This window comes from Gymnoscopelus braueri (genome assembly GCF_963280865.1).
Source record: "Gymnoscopelus braueri genome assembly, chromosome: 17".
NCBI lineage: Eukaryota > Metazoa > Chordata > Actinopteri > Myctophiformes > Myctophidae > Gymnoscopelus > Gymnoscopelus braueri.
This window is the reverse complement of record NC_137617.1, coordinates 7,184,360-7,210,439: the sequence shown is the minus strand read 5'-3', so window position 1 is coordinate 7,210,439 and position 26,080 is coordinate 7,184,360. Positions and strand designations below refer to the sequence as shown.

The 26,080-nt window shown below is 43.9% G+C and overlaps 3 protein-coding genes across 7 annotated transcripts in view; all 3 read right to left on the bottom strand.

The window, feature by feature from the left end:
* The window catches only part of antxr1c (ANTXR cell adhesion molecule 1c), a gene marked incomplete at its 3' end in the record, with an annotated part of 72,473 nt that extends 65,227 nt beyond the window's left edge, over positions 1 to 7,246 (bottom strand). The window contains exon 1 of the mRNA XM_080454737.1: positions 6,714 to 7,246. Within this exon, the coding sequence (XP_080310863.1) occupies positions 6,714 to 6,946 (233 nt within the window). The 5' untranslated portion in view covers positions 6,947 to 7,246. The remainder of the gene's footprint in view (positions 1 to 6,713) is intronic.
* LOC308104040 (uncharacterized protein) overlaps positions 1 to 26,080 on the bottom strand; it is a 383,068-nt gene that overhangs the window by 189,927 nt on the left and 167,061 nt on the right. The gene's annotated exons all lie outside the window — the stretch shown is intronic.
* LOC308104327 (retinol-binding protein 3-like) lies at positions 15,327 to 25,620 on the bottom strand (the record flags this gene model as incomplete). The annotated part of the gene is made up of 7 exons (XM_080454736.1): positions 15,327 to 15,494; positions 16,373 to 16,530; positions 17,201 to 17,343; positions 18,224 to 18,414; positions 18,750 to 19,899; positions 22,596 to 22,649; positions 22,853 to 25,620. 7 exons carry the CDS (start codon positions 25,618 to 25,620, stop codon positions 15,327 to 15,329), a joined length of 4,632 nt encoding a protein of 1,543 aa, XP_080310862.1.

The following is a 26,080-nucleotide window of genomic DNA, read 5'->3' as shown; positions in this document are numbered from 1 at the left end:
TCATTGTTTAATCTCTGATTGCGCTATGCTGCTTAATATTCAATGTTATTCTCGAGTTCCACTTACTTCACGGACATCTGCATCCGGTTTCATGACCTGGATTCCGTTTCCGTTTTTTGATTCTTTTCCCCAGTCATTTTCGTCCAAAATAGGTAAATAAACGGTCTTTCACACGGTATGACGGACAAACGGACAGTTTCTCTTCTATAATCTATGGTCTGGGTGACGATCAGTCATCGCCGTCGTATATCACAACGTAATTTTCGCCGATCAAAACAATGGGGGGGACGTCACATCCGTTTTCATGTTTTTCCTTGTCTAATCTATGAAGAAGGGTGAGAGAGACCCAACGACATGATCAAAGCTGTCATGTGCTGCGCTCTAGTGGCGGATTTGTGCTGGGTCTTTACATTATGTGTCCTTAAATTATTTTCATGAGAAAAATTCAAAATATAAAAATAAAAAAACACGAAAATTGCTGGCACTGGGGGAGTACTTTATGAAAATACTCTGGCAGTCAAAGAGTTAATAGAGATTGTATTTCTCTCCCTCCGAAGTTGTGAGGGACCAATCAGGGCCCAGCATGCACATTTTATCACCAGAGGCATTTTTTTTATTTGCCCCTCGGAAATGCAGGTTCAACACAGAGATTCCAGACTAATATCTACGCAGTGATATTAGTCTGGCCATGCCAGGCTAGGATTAGATGAGTTGAAATTGGCTGAGATGAGTTAAGATTAAAAAAATTAAGATGAGTTAAGATTAGATGAGTTAACCACTTCCCAACCCCAGTAAACCCTATTCTGGGGGGAATATTCGCCAGGGAATTTTCGTGCTGTGAGCTTGTAGATCGGCAAATTTTTGGCAAAGAGATTTGGTGTAGACGGATAAAAAGCAAAGCACAAAAGTAGGTTAAGATGAGATGAGATGTTTTTAAGATTAGTTAAGATGAGATCAGAAGAATTACTCTCTGACTGCTTTGAGTGTCATGGCGGCGCAGATGTACGTATGTATGTACCTTACCTAGTAACTGTCAGTGTCAGACTGTTGAAGAAAACCTATAAGGCTGTCGCCTGTGCCTTTCATCGACTTGTGCATTATGCTGAATGCTCTTTTACATTTGGATATAGGACCTCTTTTAATCTACAGTACATGACTGATTTGATTCTAACCTGCTTTTTTATGCTCCTCTCTTTTATTCTCACTTCTTTTAACCCATTGAGACCTGAAGTCGATTCGACATGTCTCCTAAATCTCAACAGTATTCTGAAAAAAACATATGTTTCTATATCAGTGGTGCTCAATCTTTTTCATGTCAAGGACCCCCAAAATGGTATGTATTTGGAAAATAGCAGATGTACAAGCTCATAGCGCGGCACTTGGTGCCGCGCTATGAGCTTGTACATCTGCTATTTTTGAATAGCCCAAAGTGTAAAATAATGCTTTTTAGCTCAAATCTAAAAATGACACAGTTCCAGGTCTTAATGGGTTAACCTGCAACAGTGAATACCTAGCTGCACAGATCTGCACAAATGACAATTTCCCCTCATTTTTTACCCTGTATTTGTAAAATAAAAGACAATTTATCATTTCAAAAGTCAGAATACAAAAGTCAGATACAGCAGAACAGTGTGCAGAAAACACAAAACAGAATGCAGAAAAACTGAAACTATCTCATATATCAAGCCAAAAGAATTGTGATTATTTAAGCCATAATCATGCAGCTGTACAGCAATATATCGTCTATGTCGGGTGGAAACGCGTTTCGAGCTTGTGGATCTGCTACTATCGGCGCTTTTGTGTGACGCTGTAGTATGATCAAGTAAGGCATTAATTGACATGTGTTTGAAATCCCCTCCCTGCTGCTCTGTACCTTGTTAGTCAGTCAGAGTGGAGTAAGCACCAACGCTGGTGAGCTAACGATGCTAAACTGACAAAAACCAGACTTTGTTCCCCTCATTTGCGAACATGTGTCCTTTCTTATGGTACCGCACACGCCAACAGTGGTGGAAGAAGTACTCAGGTCTTTTACTTAAGTAAGGAAGTATCAATACCACACCATGAATGAAAATATTATGTTACAAGTACTGTAAAAAGGCCTGTATTCAAAATGTTTGAAAAGTAAAAGTACAAAAGTATTGGCATTGTCACACTTTTTCAACAATAGCAGATCTACAGACTCCAGCTCAAAACGCGTCGCATCACGGCCCCGTTGTGAGCTTAGTAGATTGTCTATTTTCGAATAGACAAAGTATGAAATAGCGCTTTATTTATTAATGTAAGTTTTGTAATAAATAAATCTACCAAGTGACTTGTATCTCAAGTTTAAGAAGGAGTAATTGGTATGAAGTATTGCAAAATGGAAATACTCAAGTAAAGTAAAAGTACCTAAAATATCATCTCTGTCGGGTGGTAACCGTCATACAGTGGGCCTATGTCCAAAACTGCTTCGGGATTCAAATTCAAAAACAGCAAAAGTAGCAGATCCACAAGCTCAAAACGCGTCGCTTTGCGCCGCGTTTCGAGCTTGAAGATCTGCTACTTTTGATGTTTTGTGTGACACCGTAGAACGATTACGTAGGGCGCAAAATTACGAAAAAAAAACACAAAAAGTTAGAATATGGAAATAAGAGAGTTTCTGCCCGACAACGACGATACGTACTTGGGTATACAGTCATTGAGTAAATGCACTTAGTTACTTTCCACCACTGCTCATTTGTGAACATGTGTCGTGTCTTACGGCAGCGCACAAGCCAACCCAGCTGCATCCCTCCACATCTGAGGAGCACGCACGCACTGAGTCATGGGTTCGTTGGAGATGCTTAGCACCGTGACACGGACCGCTTTTCATTCTTCTATGTCTCTCAGGAGAATCGGCATAATACCTCGGAAACACCGAAAAAACCCACCACATTATAATAATTTATCCCTTTATGTGACGTTCTTTTCCAGAGCTAATAAGAAAAGGGGGAGGAGACAGGCCGTACACGTGTTTTAAATGTTACGTCAACTTGCCAGGAGTGTGTCTGTAGACCGAGCTTTCATTTCCAGATGACCAAAGAACATTGCAAGTGACTAAAACAGTACACAGTAAAAATCCATTTATCCATTTGTAAGTCAGAGAGTTTACAAATCGATCCCTGCAGGCCCAATTGGTTACCTTTGTAAACTGTTAAAGCTGCAGTACAACTTTTTTTAATCAAATGTTATTTTGACCCATCAGTATAGTATGTTAAAGGGATAGTTCACCCAAAAATGAACTTATTTTCTATCAATTACAGTACACAGCCTTGAATTCATGGAGATTTTTCTGTTTTTGTCACATTCCTAAGCCAATAATTATTACAATATAACTGTAACATAACTGCGGCGGTAGTTGGTCTATGCTCTTCTACTGACAGTATATCCTATGGCCGGGTATGACCACTACCGCTTGATAATAGGTATTGCATGAAGGTCAAAGCACAATTTAACCTATGCTCAAACGGGCCAATTATGTGGTGGCCCACTTGCAGTACCCTCGCAGCCCACCAGTGGGGCCCCGGCCCACATGGTTGAGGCAGTGTGTGCCGTGAATCTTCCTGTAATCCACAACGATAACTGAACAGAGACGTTCCACAGTTAGTATAAGCACTGGGCTGGTACAGCGATGATTAGAAACACCTTGCTGTTAACTGTGATTCATGCATCACAAATCGTCACCGCTTGCACACAGACGTGCTGAATTAGTGTCGCTTTTTCAGCTTGTCCCCAAGGGGGAATCATTTGGAGAAACACAAGTGTTTTGTGTTACAATCAATCAAGTAATTCGGTGTCCCTGTGAAATGTGCATAGAGGGAATAGTCTGGTTACTAATGCGGCACAGACGCAGGTTGAATACTACATCAAGAGGGACTCTCACTTTTACTGTAGTATCCATGTTGACTGGCTTTTTACGAGCTATGTTAAAGCTGCAAGCCGGAACATACAGTATGAATAAAATGATGTCATTTTAACCAATGTATATGGTGTTAGTACAATATAACGGGCACATCTGAGTGGGTGGAGGCGTTCTCCCTACGTTTCCACTGAGAAATGTATAGTCCCTGTATCAGAATCAGTATTATTGTCACATCACAGTTTACAGGTGTAAAGAAGTTGGTGAAATTGTGTTTTCTTTTGTGCATGCTCCATCATTTTGTAGTTTCCGTGAGAGGATATAGCCTGGAAACCAGACGAATCTGCCACCGCTAAAAAAAAAATAGCCCTGGGCAGTGACATTAGTCTGGCCATGCCAGGCTAGAGAGGATAGAGTTAGAATGAAAGCAGGAGAGATAAGAAAGGGGAAAAAAAGAACACAGGATAGAAACAGGACCCTGGTAAACGACACCTACTGGTTGACAATTAGAAGACCGGGGTTCGAAACGCTGGTGTTACAGTTGCAAATAATTTATCAAACATGCAGTTTTAACTGCAGTGCACGCTTGTGTGTGTGCTGTAGAACACACGTGGTCCCCAGGGGTCCTTTATGGTGTTTCAGGGGGTCCCCAGCTAAATTATTGATAGTTAGGAGGACAGGAGGAACCCAAATGGACCCTTACAGGTCTGTAACTCTGAGGCCTTAATGCATGCTGAACCGGGGTCCTTGAAATGAAAAAGGTTTCAGAACCACTGCTGCAGTAGAGTGTTCTCCATGTGCCCGTCTGCTGCCTGAAATGCATGCTCTGTATTTTCCCCTCATGCAGGCAGGCAGGCTGAGCCCCGGCATGCCGCTGAGGGCCAGCTCTGAAGATGTCAGAACCACAACATTTTTCCAATGTGGGCGGACGGAGAGGAAATGAATGAAATGGTCACTGAGCGACAGAGAGAGAGAGAGAGGGAGAGAGGGAGAGAGAGAGAGAGACAGAGAGAGAGAGAGAGAGAGAGAGAGAGAGAGAGAGAGAGAGGAAAAGTCCCCTTGATAATTTAGGGTTCTTGATTTGAATGACAGGAGAGGAAGTGGCTTTAAAGTTGTACTTGTTGTTTTTAAGCGGCTATTAAAGGTTGTACAATAATTCACATAACATAAACAACATCAGATGAGAAAACTGTCCAACCCCTGTCAAGGAGAGAGAGAGAGGGATTAATTCTATTGGGTCTTTGTCCTTGCAGTAATAGCCTAATTCAGGGGCTCTTGTTTAGGAATGACTGAGTAATGAGAGAGGAAGTGGGATGAAGGTCTGGAAATGTATGCTTAGATATGTAACTACTGGTCGAGAGAGAGGAGAGAGAGAGAGAGAAGAGAGAAAGAGAGTGAGAGAGAGGGAGGGAGGGAGGGGGAGAAGAATCTTTTTGAGTGATCTTCCGTTGTATTGCTTACTCAGCAGTCAGCCTCCTTCAGGAGCGTCATCGCGCATGCGCACACGCGCTCCCCAGATGTGATGAGGTAAAGATGTTTTTCATAAATGTATAATAACCTCATAACCTGCCAACAACCTCCACCTTTGACGTCACTTAATTAATCCCCATCGAACAGTATAGGCTACAATTGCACTGCTCGCTGCAAAAAACAGCTGTCAATGATTAGAATAACAGACAACAGAGGTCATGAAACAAAGAATGCCATCATAATAAAATTAATTATGAAAAGAAAATTGCTGACCAGCATTTTTTTTAAAATATATTCTGGATGTGTTACCCTGGCCTCCACCCCCCAAGTATTGATGCAAACACAGCCGTCCTCTGTCCTAAGATACTGTATATGCCATTTTTCAGGGTAGCACATTTTTGCTAAAATGATATAGGACTTAAATAAAGTTTGGGACCTGCATGTTTTCCTCAATATATTTTAGACCAACTTTAGCCAAATTCCTGTTGTTTTTTTTGTTGTTCCTTTAACATGACATTATAGGCCATTGTTACACATGCATGCTTGTTAATTTCACTCTGAACATGAACAAATTACATTGTGCAGTCTTTGTGCACAAAATGTGCACTCTCAGTGAGTTACAAGTGGTAGGCTACATGAGTCAGAAGAAAACTCTACTACTTTATTGTCACATCACTGGTTTGCAGATGTAAAGAAGTGGGTGAAATTAGTTTTAGTTTGTTGCTTAAATCAGTGGTTCTCAGAACTTCTCAACCTTTTCAGGCTGTGACCCCCCCAAAAAATCATAGTTGAGGCATTACATTTTCAATTCAACAGATACAAATTGTGAAAATAGCAGATCTACAAGCGAGGCGTTGTGAGCTTGTAGATAAGCTATTCTCACATTTTTGCCTCTTTCCTACATTATTTGACAATTTGGCCAATGTTTCACCAGGTTTCAAAGTTTGTTGATTACTTTTGATGCAGTAATGGTCTTTTTCTTTTCTTTCTTTTTGAGGTATTAAAAAGGTCTAAGAAGTTCTTAAATTGTCACTTTACTGTCATCTGGGGAAATTGTCACTTTACTGTCATCTGGGACCCCCCCCCCCCCCCCCCCACAGGTTGAGGACCACTGGTTTAAATTAACCATGTTAACTGTAAAAGGGGTATAATACTGCCAGCCTGGCAGGCACCTGGCACCATTTTGATCTTGCCTCCTTTTAAAATGTTCTTGGATGATGTTTTTGATCTTATTGTTTTTAATCTTGTTTAATATTGTGTGTTATTTTTCTTTTGTTGATCTATTTTTTTTATGTAAAGCACTGCATTTGATGTCATGAAAGGTGCTATACAAATGAAGTTTATTATTATTATTATTGTTACTTACTTGTCAAGCACAAAATACAGGTCAAACGCTCCCTGGCAAGAACTCTCCTCTTCTTCCACCTCTTCATCATCTGGAACCTCAGGCTCTGCACTGATGGAGGGCAAACAACACAATAATCCCAACCAAAACAAAACCAGGACGAAAAAACGCATGTTGTTGAGGAGGAAAAAATAAATCACAATTATTCTCCCCAGAAAGTTGCAATCAGCTGCAGCTGTTGATGTCGTGCTCATATGGACATACAAACACACACGGTCACTTGTTGGAGCGGCTGGCACCGCTCAAAAAGAGACAAACGAAACAAAACAAAACAACAAAAAAAATCACAGTTATTCTCCCCAGGAAAAAGAAAAAGAGACAAACTATTAAAACAAAACAAAAAAAAACGTATTCCGTTTGGAAGATGCGCTCCCTCTCACATCCCAGAGAACCGTTATTTTGAAACTGAGGGGAGAAAAAAACTTGAGATGCATAAAACAAAGGATGCAACTGGAATCTGTCCCGTTTCTCCAACACGACACCTTCTTTCAAGACCAAAATGTGTGTGTGTGTGTGTGTGTGTGTGTGTGTGTGTGTGGAGGGGGTTGTCCACCACCACGCATTGAAATATTTAGCCTACTTTTTATAGTCCTCTGCACACCAACAAAGCTGAACAATTTGCTTTTTATTAAATGTAATCTCTATGCAAATGAGCGTTTCAATGTTTATATTAGCGTCCAGAAGTTCGAAAGCAAAACGCTTGCTTTAATTCTCCCTAGACCTCATTCTTGAAGCTGTTTCTACTGTATTTCTGCTTCGTTTTATGCTTTGCTTTTTTTGGAGCATTGCATCTGAAAGAGAAAGTTTGCAGTAGCCTAATAAACAACACATTCAAGGCATGCCAATGGGGAGAGAGACAAAAGCTTGTCGTGTTTTTTTTTGTTTCTGCCGCAGATGTTAATGTTAATGTAAAGCAATGTGTTGTTGGAGCTGGAGGGACTAGAAAGGAAGGTTTTCGGCAGTGTTGCCATATTCTGTGTGAGAAATAAGCTATCAGGTCTAGGAAAACAAGCCCAAAAGAAGCAACTTAAGCCACATGAGCACTTTTAAACCTATAGCCTATGCATTGGCTATGTGAAAATAGCAGATCTACAAGCTCACAACGCCTCGCGATGTGACGTGTTGTGAGCTTGTAGATCTGCTATTTTCAAAAAATCTTGAAATAAAATGTGGAATATTTGGAAGATTCTTTCAAACATCTAACAACTCAAATCTGGTAAGCTGGGCTCCCCTGGCACAAAACATTTTCAGATGGGGTTTATAGGGACGAATAGCCTACATATTAATTTGGGGGTCCATGACATGAAAATATTTGAGAACCACTAGTCAAAATAATTAAAAAAATGGTGAAGCAAGCAACTGCACTTTAGAAACAAGCCCAAATAAGCAACTACACTTTAGAAACAAGCCCCAAAAAACGCTTCTGGCAAACTACCAGTATTTACAAGCATTTACAGAAAAATAGTCGCTTATAATAAGCGGACATGGCAACACTGCAAATTGCTGCTGAAACAGGACCAGCGCAGGTTTCATATTTCATCCTGAGGAGGAGAGAGAGATCAGATCATGGGTCGAGGAAATGGGTCAGAATAGCTCTCTGTTGTACTCCAGTGGTGGAAAAGGTACTCCATTTTTTTTTACTCAAGTAAAAGTATCAATACTGCAATGTAGAAATAGGCCTATGCCTACATAGTAAAAGTCCGGAATTCAAAATGTATACTTGAGTAAATTACAAACGTATTGGTATCAAAATGTACTAAGTACCAAGTAGTAGAAAATAGTAGAACAAAAGTAGAAAATAGGCTATTCATTATAAAGGATGTCCATTTCACACCTTTCCAAATGTCTAAAATCTTTTGAAAATAGTAGATCTACAAGCTGACAATACTTCACATCCCTATAGGCATTGTGAGCTTGTAGATCTGCTATTTTCAAAAGGCTGAAGTGGGTAATAATAATCTAAATCTACAAAGTAACTAGTAACTAAGTTTTCAAATAAGTGTAGTGGATTTGCCTCTGAGATGTAGTGGAGTAGAAGTAAAAGTACTGAAAATGGAAATACTCCAGTAAAGTAAAAATACCAAAAAAAATTATAAGTAGTGTACTTGAGTAAATGTACTTAGTTACTTTACGTGCTACCTCCTAGTTACAGTACAGTAGACTAACTAACTGCTGCACTGCACAATGCGTTTATGATGCACTTTTTGTCCACTGAAAATCTCATTACAATTAAAATAACAAAGACAGACAACACAATAGGCCTACATTCTAATTTGCTACATGTGGGATGAAAATGATCCACGAGTGTAAAGCTCCCCTAATGTCTATTTCACAGACAAATCTTAAAAGGTATTTTTTTTTTTCAATAACCCTAATTTAATTGTTTATAGGTGATTGTAATTAGGCTAATCTTTTTCAGGTGCCATCCTGAACAATAAGTCACCTCGTTTTCAGATTACATTCTGATGTAACATGCAAAGGAGTAGCTAGCCTGCTAAGGCTAAAAATTTAATTTGGAAAGTAGATGTAACCCACCCTATATAATTATTCTTAAATCCTCTCTAAACAGTACATGTTTGTTTGCGTTTCGCTGTGTTGGTACCAAACTAGCCTACTGCTAAATTACAGTAGTTATAGAAGCTGTCTGTCTGTATTGTAATTACACTTTGACAATGACATGCTTTCTGCAGTCAGCTTTAACGAGCGCAGCCACATGCTGATTATCACTTCTAGTAAGCTACGACTATGAGACACACACGCACGACGACACACACGCACAGGCTGGCACGCACGCACATGAAGGGAGGGGGCATATGTTATTGAAGCAGGATGTCCGACAATGCTTCCTCTTCTGTTATGAGGAGGTGACGTGATAAATGTAGAGTACATTTGCTTAGCTTAGCTCCATCCTGGTGTTGCTGAACTATCAATTAGCTTGTAGATCAGTTCTTGTTGTTGACAAGCTTACTACTGAGGATAAATTATGCTTAAGCCTTGTCTGACCCAAAGTATAGCTAGAGCTTCTATTATTAATTACTATCTAGCTATCTATTCATACATTGATTTAACCACATCTCTCATGAAAATATGTCCCGGGATGCTGAGGTGGACACCTAATTTCTTCAGGAACCAGAGGTTCTGACGCTCCCGTCTCGGCTGTGCACAGTGTGGAGATTCTCTTCCATCTGCACCCGGCTCTCTTTTTCCCAGATGGATCAGACACCCGAACTTGTGTCTCCAGGACAAACTTGCCCCCGCACATCGATACTACAACGCCTATTTCTGGCACTGTTGTCAGGGTGTTCGCGTGCCTCTTCGGACCCTAAAGGTTGGTGCAGCAATCGCACCTGTTTCTGAACAGTTTCACGCCCTGTCTGCAGTTCGGTAAGTAGAACCCTCCCCGAAGTTGTCGCAGGGTCTTGGCGATCCCGAAGAGGGCCTCCCCCACCAAGCCATGGACCACCATGGAAGCACCATGAGATGGCACCAAGAGCTGTCGAATCTCACCCCTCTTCCAAGGTGGGTGACACATTCGATACAGCAGGGTTGGATAGCAGCAAGGTTCACCCACTGGGAATAGTAGCTACATCTTTCTGTCCTTATCCAATGCTGCCACTGTGGACCATCTGGGACATCAACCCAACCCCGGGAACCGGCTGAGGACTACATCACTTTCCTGCTCTTGGCATGGCCAGACTAATATCACTGTGTAGATATTAGTGTGGAATCTCTTTGTGGAACCTGCATTTCTAAGGGTCGAATTAAAAAAATGACTCTGGTGATAAACCCGCCCCATATTTGCATACTGGCCCTGATTGGTGCCCCACAACTTAGGGGGCATAGATATCCAATCACAACTTTTTTTTTGTTCACTGGCAGATTCTTCCGGTTTCCAGGCCAGGGTTGTGGCTCGAGGAATTCTGGCACTGCAGGGATATCATGATCCCTGTACTCTGTTACTGTGTCCTCATCCCAGAGAACTGCTCTCATTGCTGCTGGTTCTGACAGCTGGCCGGTCATCAGTGGAGTCGAACCCAGCTGCCTTGGCCCATGATGTACTCTGGTTGGTGGCTGGGTCAGTGTTATAGTGCCTTGGCTGGCTCCCGTCAGGGTTGGATGCACCTGCTGTAGCCTACTGTTGGGAGCGCTGACATTGTTAGCTCTGTTGCGATAGCGATACTGAATAGCTATTGTCACTGAAACCACATGGAGTCGGGCCCGTGAGATATCCACCGGCTCCCCATTGCTCTATCTAATATATCCACTCTGATGATGTATTCATCCTGGATGTCTGTCAGCCCAAACTTGTGGTGCAACCTTTTATTGGCCACTGCTGTTACTGTATGTTCCCCCGTCATGGTCCAAACCTGGGAAAATGTGGGCGACCACAGCAGACAGGATGCGTCGTGGCTGTCAGGCAGGATTCCTCCGTGGACCAGGGAGAGGAAAGCTGCTGGGTCGATGCGGGCCCGGCACCTGGTGTTTTTCAGCTTGCAGTCCAGATATAACCCTTTGGTTTGACCTTTCCAACTGAGTCAGTGTTCAGTGGAAAGGGAGGAGACATTAGACGACATACCAGGAACACTGGACTGGCTTTTGTCTCGATGACTAGATGGTTAGATGGAGACAATCCCCGCACCGTCTCACTCGGCTCATCCTCCACCCTTTCTGCTGGCTCCAGGCGGACCGGAGCAGACATGGCCCTGTTGGATAGCCGTAGCTTTGGTTTGACCTATTCTTCTTCCCACAGGGCACTGTGGGATGTCTGTGGGTCGGACTGATGAACATGCTCCTGAAGATGGCACATCCTTTCTTTCTGGGCTACAGCGTAACAAATTAAAGCAGCCATGAGAGCCATTGTAGCTTAAACCCTCCTTCATGTGAAAGACGTCGTCGAGGATCACCAGTGCTTTGCCGTTCCAGTGCCTGTGCAAAACGAACGGCAGTTGTAAAGCCTGACCAGCTGTTGAACCGAGCCACCGCCTGGACCTGGGCACGGTAGAGATGTCGTCGCATGATGATACCTCTGATCACACTGGATGCCAGTGGTGGCTGTCCATAGCCTCTGGGGCTATTAGCAGGGCTGCTTTTAGCAGCATTTACATATGCTTTTGTAAGTTCTTAGATACAGCATCATCGCCCTCTGTTGCTACCTGATCGTGCCAGCGATCTCACAATGCTCTGGTTAGTATGAAGTCGGCGTCTTCAGCGATATAACCCGCTACCTAGAGGCAATTTGTCGTGGAGACTTTCTTCCAGCGCCGTGTTGCTCTGATGACCACATGGTGGTGTCCTTCCGCCCCTTCCTGGTCTTCTCCTCAGGAAGCGCAGAGGGTTCTAGTATCTTCCAACTTCCCACTTCTGATACTGATGTAATGACCAGTGATTTTCTCGTCCAAAGGAGGAGCCGTGATATCGGCTTTTAACTAGAACACTCTTGCCTGCGATTAACCACGTCAGTCATGGTTTTCCCCCAAATACACACACACACACACACACACACACACACACACACACACACACACACACACACACACACACACACACACACACACACACACGAAATAAACGACGAACAAACACAATCCAATGACATCAATCACATTCCCATATTAATTAACCACACAATAACTCAATTAAACAATACTAAAACAACACACAAAACCCAAATGCTCCCCAGGGCAGGCTGGAAGGTCCTTCCCAGTCTCTAGTAACCCGGCCGGAACATTACAATATTCTGGATTTTAACCTGTTTTAACTTTTAAAAGGCACACCTATCAAAATGTAATACACGTACTGTGTAGCAAATGTATTTCTCTCTCTTTCACAGAGATCAGGACCCCAACGGAAACAAGTCCGCAAGGACTTTTTTGGTCAGACCTTTTAGACAAAAGTATTATAAATGTGTTGTTTTACATTCTTTTGCCTAATAACATTTTCAATCAATCAATCAATCAATCAAACCGATTAGGATTTCCACACACTCAATACCAGTACATGCACATTATCCCAGTCCACAACATGACTGCAGGGTCAATGTGCGCTGCAGGTTTATTCCTGTGTTCATCTCAGCCCCTCTGTTCTGTGTGTTTGGAAAATGTGATATGAAGTCTCCTGGCCTTGTTATGTTGGGAGATATTAAAGCTGCATTCCAGAGCTTATTTGAATGAATAAAAGGTTATCATTTAACCAATCTCTATCAGTAGAGCATTGGTTCTCAAAGTGGGGTCCAGGGGGTCCCCAGCAAAAGTAGTTTATATAGCATCACAATCATTTTAACCACTTAATCCATATATACAGTACGTGGTCTATTCAAAAACAGCACATCTACAAGCTCACAGCGAGCTTATATGTGCAATTTTGAATAATTTTCCGTTTCTTTTTGTTTTTTTTACATAAATCTTCTCTTCTGGGGGGTCCCTGGCACACTACAATACAACTTGTACATCTGCAGTGGCTGGAGGTGGTCTCAGGAAACTCATAAGGGCAACATCTTCTCCCCTGGCCAAGCAGGGATTTCGTCTTGGTAGAGCGGTAGAAATTTGGTCTCCCACGAGACTCTGTTTTGAATCCCGGGTATAGAGCATGATACTTATGGATTCTAGCTTTAACATTACACACACATTACTAAACTTAACCAACAGTACCACTACAATGAATTCATTTAATCACGCGCCTAAACTTAGCCATACTAACAGTGTCTAACCTTAAGTACAATTAATGAATAAAACCACAACATGCACAGGCCTAAACACAAGCATTGAGCAATTCACTGTCGTGTTATTGGGGCATACAGACAGCATCCTCTGGCCGCTCTACATTTAGGATAGACTTGTGTCGTATAATCTTAATCCATGTTCATAAAGCTGTCCCCTCAAGACTGGCACATTAAGGCAAAGTTACTCTGTTGCTTTGAGAGAGAGAAATATCCTCACTTTCTTCAGATAGCAAATCAAAAGATTAACGTGGGAGACCATGTCTCATTGTGTCTTCTTATACAGTATACTGTATGCCCCATTTGACTGTTTTACATTTTTTAAAGTAGAGTGGGCTCTCACTTTTGTATTTCTTTCTTTACAGAGACACATGTGTGGATTCAGAAGTAAAAGTCTCAACCACTGTACGGTTGACAGGCACCAATCGTATCTGTTTTGTTGGCCATGGAGATCAACAGGGCTGTAAACTGCACAACAATACCTGGAAGTGATTCTCCCCGGGCCAGGCTGTGGATTTTGTTTCATTTGCCATCTTGAGTAAATCTGGTGAGGATTTGTACTAGATGATTTATTTAAGTGCCAAGAAATGTGTTTGGTGTTACATAAACATACTAGCAGCCCGGTTAGCTGGCTTTGTTCAGACACATCCCATTCTTGCATTGTGTCGAGTAAGTGGTATTGTCTTGTACTGCCATTTTATAATGTTTTCTCATTGTGCCCGGGGTGGGGTCAAAGATGATTTTCCAGCTGTGTTGGATAATAAGAATATTGTATTGTAATGTATTTTTTTCAATCTGTCTTTGTTGTTAGAAAAGACGAGGCTCACACACAGCAAAGCTTTATGTTTCCACTGGCTGTTTATTCTGCCTCAGGAATCGATACACTGCAAACATAGCCCCCCACATGGCAAGAATGAACCTGTGTGCCAAACATGATTCACATACACGGTAAGGAAGACCACATCTTAACCAATTAAGAGCCATTTTATACTTTGTTGTATGATGGTGTTGCACAAAAATTGCCTATCTACGGCCTCACAAAAAAGCTTGTGCTGTTTTTTTTTGTTTTTTTTTAGTTGGAGGGAAAAACATGAAGATTTGCACCTATAATGACATATAGGAACACCAGGTTGGAAGAGGTTCACTGTGACATGTAGTTCCGGCTATACAAATCCTCTCTAGCCAGTCAACAGACAAAGTTCCCCACATTGGACTCAGTGCATTTTTGTATTCTCTTTTCATTCGTTGCTGCCATTAGCTTTGCAAGTTGCTCACTTAGTTACTGCTTTGCTAAAAAAGTGCAATTTCAAAAAGCCTAGAATAACCCCACAGTCACCATATCACATCTGGCTTTACATAAACAGTCATAGCCTGTAAACCCACATCCCGAAAGAAACCCACGTCTCGGTACCCCCCACACACACACACACACACAAAAGGAGTGAACCTACTGGAATCAATGGCAGAAGCACAACCTACCCTACCAGGACACCCTGTTGTAGCTTTAACAATTCATTAATTTTGGTCTTATCACTTCTTTTTTATACAAAACAAAACAGGCTAAAAAGAAGGCTTGGGTGTAAGAGAGAACAAAATAAACACTGCACAACGTGTTGGACCTTACACTCTTGTCCTACATTCTTCTTGTATTTATATTACATCAAACAACTTTCCGGATCCTAAAACCCCCCATAAATCCTTTGTTTGGCTGCCCCCTCCCCCCACAAACCCCCCCAAAACAACAACAACAAACAAAAAACGAAAAAACAAATTACAAAATAAAAGAAAGCATAAAAGTGACCATTGCAGGAATGAACAGCAGCTCCGTATCAGCCACGTGCAGGCGGGGAGGCAGCAATTCACTTCTGGCTGGTAAAGTGCTTGTTGAGGATGCCCTTGGCCGTCTCCAGAGCGGCGTCGGCGGGGACGGGGATGTGTGGCGCCACGCCGGCGCCCTCCCAGGCGGGACCCGCCGCCGTGTCACAGTGCACGGTGGGGATGCTGAGGTAGACGCCGGTCTCGCCCACCTGGAAGTAGGGATGGGAATATTAACCGGTTTTTACTGTTAACTGCGATTTAAGACGTCACAATTCATTAACCGCAGTGGCTCTGCATAATCGTGGAGAAATCTCTACTCAGGTCACTGTAATACAGTTGAAGAACCTTGCAGATACAGTACATGGATGTTTAACGATGTAGTAGCTTTTATTTACTTCCAAAGAGCTTTTTATCTATTTATTTCTATTTTGTATGTATTATTTGGCTTGTGCATTATTTAAGTAAGCTTTGCCAAGCTTTGATCCATAGGGCAGGAGCCTATCTCCTGTTTCTGTAGCATGAGGCAGCTGGATGTACAAGTACATCACCTGGACATGACGCTAGTATATCACAGGGAGTCAGGGACTTACCCCCAATCCAACCCTTGATGCTGAATGCCAAGCTATGAGGCATTGGGTCTTTGGTATGACCCAGCCGGGTGAATCGAACCCCCAACCTCCCAGTCTCAGGACTCTAACCGCAAGGCCACTGAGCTGGTTCTGCATTATATAGGTACTCTAGGCCTATTTGTGTTTTGAAAGGCAGCAATGGTTTAAAACAAAAAAGCCTACTAAAAAATCTAATTTACAAATGCTTATTTTATACACCCGTAGTGTATGAAATAAATGTATGCGTGATAATCATGATAATCGTGAAACCGTGATTATTTTTCTCACTGCATAGTAGAAACAAAACGAACACATGCAGCTCAGTCCAAGGCGAAAGTAGTTTACCGGGTGCACGGCTCAACACGACTCAACCTAAAAAACCTGTGCCGTGTATTTTGTAACTAGAAGTAGGCTACCAGAGCACTGGCATTTCTTTGTTCTTTGTTGTTTTGTTTTTTTTACATTCTCTCACTACGTACCGGGAAGGTCTGGGGAGGGTGGGAGCCCCCGGAGGTGGTCTCGCCGATGATCATGGCGCGGCCGAGCTTCTTCAGGATGTAGACGAACTCCTCGGCAGCGCCGGCGGTCGCCCCGCTGGTCAGGATGAGGAGGCTCTTCGTGGCGCCGTACCTGGGACCTTTGGGGGGGAGTGGGGAGGAGAGAAAGGAGAAAGAGGAACAGGGGCGGAGTAGGGAGAGAGAGGATGGAAAGTAGTGGAAGGAGAAATAAGACAGGACGGAGAGAAGCATGAAAGGACGGAGCGAAGCATGAAAGAGACGACAGAGTAACTGGGTTAGAGAGAGGAGGGCAGGTGTACTTAGTAGATCAGTGATTCTCAACCTTTTTAATTTCAAGGCCTGCCAGGCCTTATAGGCCCCCCTAGTTTGACATGCATTAAGCCACAGACCCCCCCATTTGATACACATTTTATATCCGGGACTACACTAAATTGTCAGTGTTACTTTAACTCTGAGAGAGTACAAATGGAACCAAACAAACCCTTATCGGTCCATTTTCTTCCTGACTATCAATCATCTTGATGGGGACCCCCTGGAGCTCCCTCAAGGACCCCTGGAGTTCCCCGGACCCCATGTTGAGAACCAGTGTAGTACTGAAGATGAACATCTTTACAAACTCCAAGGCAGTGCATCGCAAACAAAACAATTCTTTATGTGATCAACTTAAAATAAGTTGCACACAGTGGCTGTACAGCAATTTTGTCTTTTAAAAAGCGACGCAAGTGAAATGATATGGAACTGGTTGGAGAGCAGAATATCCATTTAAAACTTTATCTTTTCTGTTTATACCAGTGAGGTCATCGATGGTCCAGAGCTCCTTGGTTGTGCCAGAAGGTCTGTCATACAGCTTGTCCAGCAGGATCTTCCTGTCGGCGTTAAAGAAGTAGGAGCAGAACCCTGCGATGGCTGAGGTGGGACCACCAACGTTGTTCCTGCAAGATGCCATCACAGTCAGGTAAGTTAGGAGGACGTTATGCAGGGTTATTTCAAAACTTCACTGAATGTTCAATTCTGATTGGTCTGCAACGCGAGTCGTTGCTTGTTGGAAAAAATGTTGACTATTTCCAATTTTTTTGTCTCTTATATTATTTGACAATTTGGCCAATGTTTGTTATTTTATAGTTGATTACTTTTGATGCAGTAATGGTCTTTTGGTATTAAAAAGATCATAAAAGTCCTTAAATTGTCACTTCACTGTTATCTGAAGACCCCCCCCCCCCCCCCCACCCCAAGAAAAAAAACCCTGGAGGTCCCAACCCACATGTTGAGAAACTACTGTTTTAAGGCATTCTGAGGTCTGCTATTTCACCATAAAAGACCCCTGTTCTGCTTACATTGCTGTCCATGTGGAAGCTTTTACATTTCAATGATTATTCTTGAATCAATATTTATTTAGTTTGCATCAGTTCTGCATCAGTTCTGCTTCACCCTGCGAACGTTTATTTTGCAATAATGACTGGATTGCTGTGCATGATCCTGTACTTAATACATTCTAAGAATAATAAGCCCAATCTATTTACAATTGTTGGATTATTGTGTATCCTATATTTGTATTTATCTGCATTAAGCTGACTCTCTTATCCAGAATAACAAGAAAAGAGTGCATCAGTAGAATAAGCTTGAAATGTCGTAACAACCGTAGCATAAAGGCCAGAATCAGCACTTTGAAAATGGACAGGACAAGAATAAGTCTGTCCCTGCATCCTCTCATCAATTCATCTCCATTTTTTTCTAGTTTAAATTGTCTCTTCACTGTCATCTGGGGACCCCCCCCCCAAATAAAACAGGTTGAGAACCACTGTTCTAACATACCTGAGGTCGACAATCATGCCGTCGGTGTTGACGACCTTGCTCCAGACATGTTCAACGATGATCTGGGCGATGGGCTTGACCTCCTCGAAGTCTCCAAACATGTCGAAGCGCAGGTAACCAATGTTGTTCTCAAACACGTCGGTTTGGAAGGACACCTTGATCAGCTGTATGAACGTCTCCGGAGAATAGTCCTATAGCAACAAAAGAGTTTCTGTCACTTTACCTCTATGGTTTATTAAGTATGGCCAAAGTTTGAAGTCAAACCATTTCAACTGTATGTTATGTTAGACATTGTTAGTAAGTAATATAGCACTTAATTTAAAGACTAATGACATTTTACACACATTTCACATATGTTTTATACAATATTTGAGTTAGCCATTCCCACATCCCCATATGTGATTATGCAAAACAATTGATCATAAATAAAAAATGTTTCATGCCGACATCCTCATTTGAACACATTTCTGAAATAAGATATTACATTCAGTAATTTAGTCATTAGAAATGAAAACGAATGTCTTACCATGGGTGGCAGAGCAGGGATGTTACTGGTTGTCTTCAGACTCTTGTCTCCAGACAGAGTTTTCAGGTCGTCAGACAACTTCGCCTCCAGCCCAGCCTTAGAGTTGACCGAGCTATACTTGCCGCTGGCCAGGAGTCCTTTAAGCTTGTCCGCGACATCGGCTCCGATGGCCTCGAACGCGTAGTTCTCAGCAATCAGGGTAGCAGATCCCTCAATGATGGCAGGAACCTTGCCACGCAGCTTGAGGATCTCAATGGCGGTGGCGAGCGCGTCCTCAGCATTGACGTCGACGTCCGGGGTCACGCCGGTGACTTCCCAGGTGGAGCCGGTGACAGGATTGACAGACTTGGCTGTGGGAATGGTGAGGTAGAAGTCTGTGTCCGCCACCTTAATCTTGTCGACTTTCACGGAGCCTCCGGCTGTCTTCTCGCCAACGATGGTGGCCCTGTTGAGGTTCTTGAGGCAGTAGGCGACGTCCTCGGCGATGCCGTTGGTGTTCTGGCTGGTGAGGATGATGAGAGGCTTGGTGCTTCCGTACCTGTCACCGAGCAGGTTGGACATGGTGAACAGCTTCGTGGTGGTGTCCGAGGGACGGTCGTACACGCTGTCGATGTGGATCACAGGCTCGGCGTCGGTGAAGTAAGACACGATGTAGGGCAGCCCCGAGACGTCTCCGCTGCCGGTGTAGCGCAGGTCAAAGATCAGGGCGGAGGAGGGCAGGATCTTGTTCCAGACCAGCTCCAGGAGCAGGGGGCCGATCTTCTCGGCCACGTGCTCCCCGAGGATGTGGTCGATCCTCAGGTAGCCAATGTTTCCCTCCAGGATGTCCAGCTTGATGGAGTGCTGGAGCACGGCAATGAGCTGCTCGGCAGGCAGGTTGGGGATCTCGGGAGGGGCGACGGCAACGTAGTCGGGCTCGTGGGAGACCTTCAGGCGCGGGTCGTTGATGGTGCTCTGGACCCCCGAGGTGAGGACGCTGGCCAGGGTTTCGGGGTCGGGGATGCTGAGGATCTCCGTGTTGCTGGTGGCCGCGTCAATCGCCTCCTGCATGCCCGCCAGCTTCTCCGGGGAGCAGTAATTGTCCAGGAGGATCTTGGCCATGTCTATGATGAGGCTGGGAGGGAAGGTGGCACGGACGATGAAGACATTGCTCAAAAGGAGCAAAGACGCCACCAGAAAGACTGCTTTAGCCATTTTCTCTCTTTTTGGAGAGACAGAGAAACTGATCGGCAGAACCTCCGTCCACGTTGAGGTTCTTTGTCAAATGAGACTTTTTCCTGGCTGCAAGGTTTCTGTTAACGCACACCTAAGAGGCTTTGCCCCCACAATAAACCTCTAATCGCATTATGTGCTTTTGTAAGACAATAACAAGCTAGCCAAACAGGGTTGCACCACGTTTCCCAATACACCATCCTTAGATATATTGCAAGAGACTTACGGTACATATTAGAAGCTACCTATGCCAATTAAGGTAAGGTTTGTAACAGACAGGAATATCTGTAATGAAGGGATTATGGCTCGTAGAAATATTTTGCCTACTTGAGTAAGTCACTGTGTAGGCCTATTTACTGAGTACCTTCCAGTGTGTTTGTGTCCTAGAGACAGCTCATAGAAGGCTCATAGACAGTGATTTGTCTGTTACCTGTATGTATGCAGAATCTTAAAAAGTTGCATCTCTGTGGTTCTTGTCGAAAAGGGCTCCAGAGATTAGTGAACATGTTGTATGTTTGAATTTTTGCAGACTCGCCCGTTAGAGGAATTGTGTAGGATATATTGGTGGAATATAATGTGGTTGTGTTGCTTACAAGTGCACAGAATGCAAAAATAACCTCTCTAATGATACGAAGAAAGGACAGTAATTACAATCAACACACATATAAATCCCACACTGATGTCGTATTTTGTATAAAGGAATCTAATATCATCACAGTTTCTAGGTGGAAGTTCATTCCATGGGAAGAAAGCTTGCAGTCTTAGCCATTTGCATACCCCACCAACATTTGTTGCACAGCTTATTCCATATGGTATGCTAAGTCTAAGTCAGCACTTTTCTCACAGGCTTAGAACAACAATCTGCTACTCTGTCCTCCCTCGTGGGAGCATTTTGATTGACCTCAAGCCCTGATTTGCACACTGATCAAGCACTGGCACACAGTGGATCACACCAGTCACACCAGTTAACCAAGCTTTTATTCTTACTAAAACTAACCTGAGTTACAACGTTACTGGGACCACTTTTTTCCCCCGTCTACACCACAGCTCTTTGCCAAAAATAGCCGATCTGCAAGCTCGCAATGCGATGCGTTGTGAGCTTGTAAATCTGCTATTTTGGGGCGACTGTTCCCCCTAGAATAGGCATGCTGGGGGTTCAAGTGGTTGCCCTATTTCAAAAGTAGTGAAAATTGCAGTTCTACAAGCTCACAAGGCTGTGAAATCTTTGGAAATGTTCTGAAATTGTTTTTACATTTCTGAAGGTTTTTGTCTGTAATAACATACCCGACATAAAGATGAAAGGGTTAAGTTGTTAATGGGACTGCACTGAAATGTTCCCTCAACATAGAAACATGTCTATCACCAGCAAGCTGACTTATTTTGTTCTTTCTATTACAGCTTAGTAGTAATGGACACCCATTGTTGTTAATATTGTTAAATATAACATAATAACAACATAATGAACAAGTAGTTTATTTTTGTGTGTGGTTTAAATACTTTATTGCAGGGAAAATAACTGAGGAGAGATCTTTGCCTGCAGCAACAGCACAGAGGAAGTGAACAGACTTATTGTAGGTTTCTTTGCAACTGTCTCCCTCTAGTGGTTGTTTTCAGTAATTAACAATTGTACAAGGAACATTCTGAAAGTGCTTTTGAAAGTAGTCTAAAGAAATACAACAAAACCACATACTCACATAAGAAAGCCCTAACTATAAATTACACATACATTTAAATATTCAAAAGAGAGAAAAAAAGGTATTATTTCTAAACCTAAACAGGTTCTTTAGTCAAATAAATATGGGTCAACACATACAATACATTGTCGGATTATGCACTTGATATTAATACATGTCAACAACAGGAATTACACAAAGTTAAAAACAACACACTGATGTCATAATCAAAAAAGGCATCTCATATCATCACAGTTTTCATCTTTTCTTTTGGGATGTGCTTTCCTATTAGTGCAATAGAGGAGTTTTAAGGTGCCCAAATGCATAAAAAGTGCAATCAATAAAAATAAAATAGTCTAGTCATTCAGATTTGACAAAATTTGATCCATAATAATAAACTCAGATGTTTTCTTGTTTTCTGCTCTTCTTCCCTTATAATGTTGAGTTTGTAAAGATTAGAGTGTTCTGTAATTGGAACATCACATTTCAACGAGTCCAGTCTTTCAAAAGTGTTCATGAGCCAGTAAGGAAGTACATTTACTTGAGTACTGCTCTTAAGTAAATGTACTTGAGCATCTGTAAGCCTACTTTAATTGAGTAATTTTTGCATATTTAGGAGAAGGTTCCAGGGGTCCCCAGCAAAATTGGTTGATATAGCAGTTTAACCACTTATAGATTGGCTACTTGAAAATAGCCAGTCTGCAAGCTCACAATGTGTTGCATTGCTATGCGTTGTGAGCTTTTAGATCTGCTATCAAATCTACACATTTTGAATATTCTTTGGACATTTTAACAACACAAATCCTGTATGGGGGTCCCTGGCACAAAATATTTCAGATCAGGGTCCACGGCCAAATACTTAGAAATACTAATATTAATTTGGGGACCTTGACATGAAAAGGTAAAACTATATTGCTTTCTTGTGAAAGCAAATTAGTTGTAATTTCAGGTTATTTCTGACTTCTTCCTTTGTTGTTGGTTTATACAGATAGGACAGTGCATAGAGTCAGGAAACCTGAGGACAGACAGAGGAGAGACACAAGATAATACGCCGGGAGTTGGATTCAAACCCGGCAACTCACAAGGAGCATGTGGTTATTGCGCTAACTGGCTGGACTACCAGGATCCCCAATATAGATGTCATTTTAAAGTGTACTGTTATTAAACAAAGGGTAAAGTAATCATTTTGAAGGTAGATAAGAACAGAACACCAACTACTTCCCTTGCTCTCTCTTCACCAGCCTCGCTGATATGACTTTTTGAGCCACAGCCAGCGCGTCATTTGCCTGGGAGACGATGTGCGGCTCGACCCCAGACACGCTCCACACCTTCCCGGTGACGGCGCTCAGGACCGCCAGGTTCGGGATGGAAGCGTACAGGATGCTGTCCCTGATCTGGTAGGTTCCGCTCGACAAGGACCCGCCCATCGTCGGCTCTCCGACGATGGTGGCGCGGTTCAGGTCTTTCATGGTGCGGATGAACACCTCGGCCGCGGAGCCCGTCATGTGGCTGGTGAGGATGAAGATGTCCTTGGAGGAGCCATACCTCTGGCCCATGACCTGTGGCGAGGTCAGGACCTCCGTCAGGGTGTTCGTGGAGCGGTTGAAGACGGTGTAGAGGTGCTTCAGGGGCTCGCCGTCAAAGAAATAGGTGCACAGTAGAGGAATGGCCGTGGAGTAGATGCCCGTGTTGTACCTCATGTCGATGATGAGCGTGTCGGTGTTTACGATTTTGTTCCATACTAATTTGATGAGCTGCGGGCCGATGGTTTTCACCACGTCCACGTCGGCCATCATGTCGAACCTGAGATAGCCGACGTTCCCCGGCATTACCTCAACTTTGAACAGCGCGTCGATTATGTACCCCGCCTCCTCTGCCGACGGTATCTTCGGAATGTTGTCCAGGGTCTCTGGCTCGACGTCGCAGTAGAAAATGTGGAGGCGGTGGTCGCCAGAGGTCTCCTGCAGGTCTGCCGTGAGTTGCGAAGCCAGAGATTCGAAATCGACCACCGAGCGGTATGCCCCTTCTGTCCATTTGTTCCGCAGCACTTTGCTGACTTTGGCGGCGACTTCGGGGATGGCGTAGTGCGTTTCTAAGAGCTCTATGGTTCCTTCTATCAGGGTCATGACCCCTCGGTGGAACTGTATGACCTCGTGGACGTGGTCCACGGCTTCTTCTGCGAGCACGATGGCGTCTGGGACCACGCCTCCTCCCAGCCAGCATTCCGCGTTGTTGTCCATGAAGTTAATGAAAGGGACGGTAATTGCAATGTCTGTGCCTTCTATTTGGAACGACTTTGAGTGCATCAGGGTACCGGATGTGATCTCCCCAATGACTGTGCCGCGATGTAAGGACTGCATGAGGTAAGCAAACTCCTCTCCGACACCTGCGGTGTAATAGCTGGTCAACACATAAACGCCACGCTTGGAGCCATAAACGGGTCCGGTGAGCCCAGGCAGGGTGTCATATTCCCTTGTTGTGTTTTGAATTCGGTCGTATATGGTGAAAAAATGGCGTTTCTGCGAGGCATCCTGGAGATAAGAAAGGATCAGTGCTAAAGAGGCAGATGACCCAGCAGTGTTATAACGCAGGTCAATGAGAAGATTGTCTGTGTCTTTCAGGGGCTCCCAAACCCTTTTAGCCATGAGCTGTCCTAGTTTAGCCACCACAGACGACTCTATAAACTCATCAAAGCGGAGATAACCGGTATTTCCTTGGAGGATCTGCACTTTGAACACTCTATCAACTAACGTCCCCAGTGATGCTGAATCGTCTACAACCTTCCCAGGGTCCAAGTCCCCCATGAGGGCGATGTCATCTTCTGTGTGTTTGATGATCAGGCGAGGGTCTTCCGAAACAAGTTGGAGCTCCTGATTGAGTTTGGTTGCCAAGTCCTCCTCGGAAATAATCGAGAAGAAGTCTGTGGATTCCAGGTGGTGAAGGAGCGCCTGAACTCGGTCGGTGAAGGCGTAGAACCTCCTGATGATGTCTGAGATGTTCTGCACAGCTTTGGGGATGGCGCTCCTCACAGCCAATAGGGTTTTTGCACTTCCGATGGCTTCCTTGGCGAGAACGGTTACCGACGGCGAGACTCCGCTCACCTCCCAGCTCTGGCCTGTGATCGGGTTGATGGACCTCGCCACAGGAACCGTGATGTAGAACCCAGAATCCCCGATTTTGATCTTCTGTACTTTTACTGATCCGCCGGCCGACCTCTCGCCAACGACGATAGCCCTGTTCAGATGTTTTAACGTGTATGCCACTGCCTCGGCCGCCCCCACCGTACGCTTGCTAGTCAAAATCATTACGTCTTTTGTCTTTCCATACCTTTCGCCCATTATGGAGGCCATGGTCCATAGTTCTTTGGTCGTGTTCGAGGGCCTGTCAAAGACGGTGTCGATGTGAACAAGAGGCTCGGGGTCCGAGAAGTAGGAGACGATGAAAGGAACTCCAGAAAGCTCTCCGGCCGTGCTGTATCTCAGGTCAAAGATCAGGGAGGACGTATGAGCCACCTTATTCCAGATGTTGTCCCTCAGAAGAGGGCCCAGCTTCACCATGGTCTCCTCCCCGATAATGCGGTCAATCCTCAGGTAGCCCACGTTGTTTTCCATGATGTCCAGTTTCACCGAGTTCCTCACCAGCCGTATTAGCTGCTCAGTGGGGAGGGAGGGCAGCGCCGGCGGCATCACGGGAACAAAATTGGGCTCGTACGACACCGTCAGCCTCGGGTCGTTCAGGGCGCCTTGCACCCCGGCCGTGAGGACCGATGCCAGGGTCTTCTTGTCCGAGATCTGGAGGATCTCCCCGCTGCTGATGGCCTGCTGGATGGCCTCCTGCATCCCGACCAGGTTCTCTGGCAGGCAGTAGTTATCGAGCAGGATCTTGGCCATGTCGAGCACCAGCGCAGGCTGGAACGGTGAGTTGGCAGAGAAGCCGAGGCAGAGAAACGTCGCCAAAAGTGTCGGCGAGAGCCAAAACCCCGCCATTCTGAGATGCACAGAGACAAGAGGAGCAGATGTTGTCTCTTTCGTCCTCTCACTGACTCTGTCTTCTGTTTCGCAGCTGCTGCTGCTCTTCTACTGTGCATAAAGCAATCAGAGCTTTTGTTTGGAGAGGAAAAGAAAATTCACTGTCACTGGGTTTTTTTCGGACCACATCATCATCGACATAAGAGGCTTTTGTCCCCAATAAACCTTTAATCGCATTATATGTGCCGCATCAGCTGGCAGACAATAGCAGACAAAAAAGGAGACAATTTGGAAATGCAGAGGTCGAGCCACACGTGTCATGCACATCTGGGTTTCTATTTCGTTTCATGCTTTGTTTGGTATTTAATACTGTTAGATCTCACTGGGAGACAAGAACTTAATGGCATAGAACAATTTAACACCACATGAACCATAGTCCCTATTCTGGGCCTAATAGGCATAATAGGCAAACATTCGT